This window comes from Branchiostoma belcheri, unplaced genomic scaffold (assembly GCF_001625305.1).
Source record: "Branchiostoma belcheri isolate BF01 breed outbred unplaced genomic scaffold, Haploidv18h27 scaffold66, whole genome shotgun sequence".
Taxonomy (NCBI): Eukaryota; Metazoa; Chordata; class Leptocardii; order Amphioxiformes; family Branchiostomatidae; genus Branchiostoma; species Branchiostoma belcheri.
In genome coordinates this window covers 1,130,206-1,131,655 of record NW_017804309.1, presented here as the reverse complement: position 1 = coordinate 1,131,655, position 1,450 = coordinate 1,130,206, and the positions used below count along the sequence as shown (strand labels likewise).

Below are 1,450 nucleotides of genomic sequence, written 5' to 3'. Positions count from 1 at the left end.
ACAAGATGATGACAAATTAGTCTAGAAAGCTCCTGTTATACAGGACAGGAGCTTTCAGACTAATTTGCATCATCTTGTCTTGACTTGTCTGACTTTTGTTCCTTTTTCGACTTCCAAAAATTTGTCTTCACTTTATTTGCATATCAATCAACAGGTTGTGTATATAAACCTGCTTTCCCCTCTGGTCTCTCAGTCACTGACGAAAGCTAGTGGATACTAGCTGAAACGTCTGACGTTTTCAAAATCATATCCAGTTGCTTGAGTAACTGTTTTTTGGCTATCGTATTACCTGGATGTCTAACCTTCATCGAAGTATACTAGTAGTTTGTGAGGCTTTTTGGCAAAGTTATTTTGTACATTCTGTGAAAGGTTCTTTCTGATTGTTCTACTAATGTTGATTTTTGGCAGCTGAGGTTGGCTGGTTTCTCCACAACTCCCTGGGCCTCCCCACAGACATGGTAGAGTCCATGGTGAGTAACAGGGGCTTCAGGATGGACATGGAACAGTACAGCAGGATAGAGAGGGAAGCCCTGCAGGTAACCTCCTTTTGTCTTTTTCATGTTTTTCTCATATCTATCCTCCTCCCTTTGTTCCTTCCTTCAGACCACAGTCTTAAAATCTGAATGGCGCTTCTTTCCTTTCCTCTCCTACAGAATCCAAAACTGCCCCAAGATTGAGAAATTATGTTTTCGTTCCCAGAAAAAAACGCAGGGTCTGCAGATCGCTCAGGTGCCCACCCTTGATGCCCACAGTCTTCAGCAGCTACAAGCCTTAGGAGTGCCCCCTACTGACAACTCACTGAAGTACAAGTACAGGCTCACAGACTCAGGAAAATATGGTCAGTACTGTAAGCATGTCTGTCATCTAATGCTTTGATAAAATACTAGCATGCCAGATATTCCATTATTCATTTTTCAGTATAACTGAAGATACTGATTTTTTAAATCTCTAATCAGTTACGGTAGATGCCCTTGTTTAACATGAAATTATTTTTGGCTTGTCTGTTTCTGTGAGTGAGGTGAAATCTATTTATTTATTCAAAGTCTGAAACCTGGTATATCTGATTGCTTTGTTTGTTTGTTTTTCCCAGAGTTCCCCTCCCCAGAAGGACATGTGTTGTCCCTGTATAAGGCAGGACAGCTGGTAGACAGTGTGGGGCGAGGTGATGTCTGTTCTGTCATCCTGGACAGGACATGTTTCTACCCAGAGGCAGGTGGACAGGAGAGCGACCAGGGAAACATGACCAAAAATGGGGTAAACTTTTTATCATGATTAATGCTTTTTCATTCTTATCTTTACACAAAGTTTAAAACATTATAAGTTAGGTTTAGGCTAAATTTGGGCCCACTAGTGGCTTTTTTTATAAGTGCAGGTGTCTTTTTTGTTGGTTACTATAGTATAAAACAGGATAATGAATGAATATGCATGTAGGTAACTTAGGTAAAGGAAC

At 40.6% G+C, this 1,450-nt stretch overlaps 1 protein-coding gene across 1 annotated transcript in view; it reads left to right on the top strand.

Moving 5' to 3' along the window:
• LOC109483675 (alanine--tRNA ligase, mitochondrial-like) overlaps nucleotides 1–1,450 on the top strand; it is a 9,318-nt gene that overhangs the window by 2,438 nt on the left and 5,430 nt on the right. The window contains exons 7-9 of the mRNA XM_019786710.1: nucleotides 409–536; nucleotides 700–838; nucleotides 1,091–1,254. Coding sequence (XP_019642269.1) covers nucleotides 409–536; nucleotides 700–838; nucleotides 1,091–1,254 — 431 coding nt within the window. The remainder of the gene's footprint in view (nucleotides 1–408; nucleotides 537–699; nucleotides 839–1,090; nucleotides 1,255–1,450) is intronic.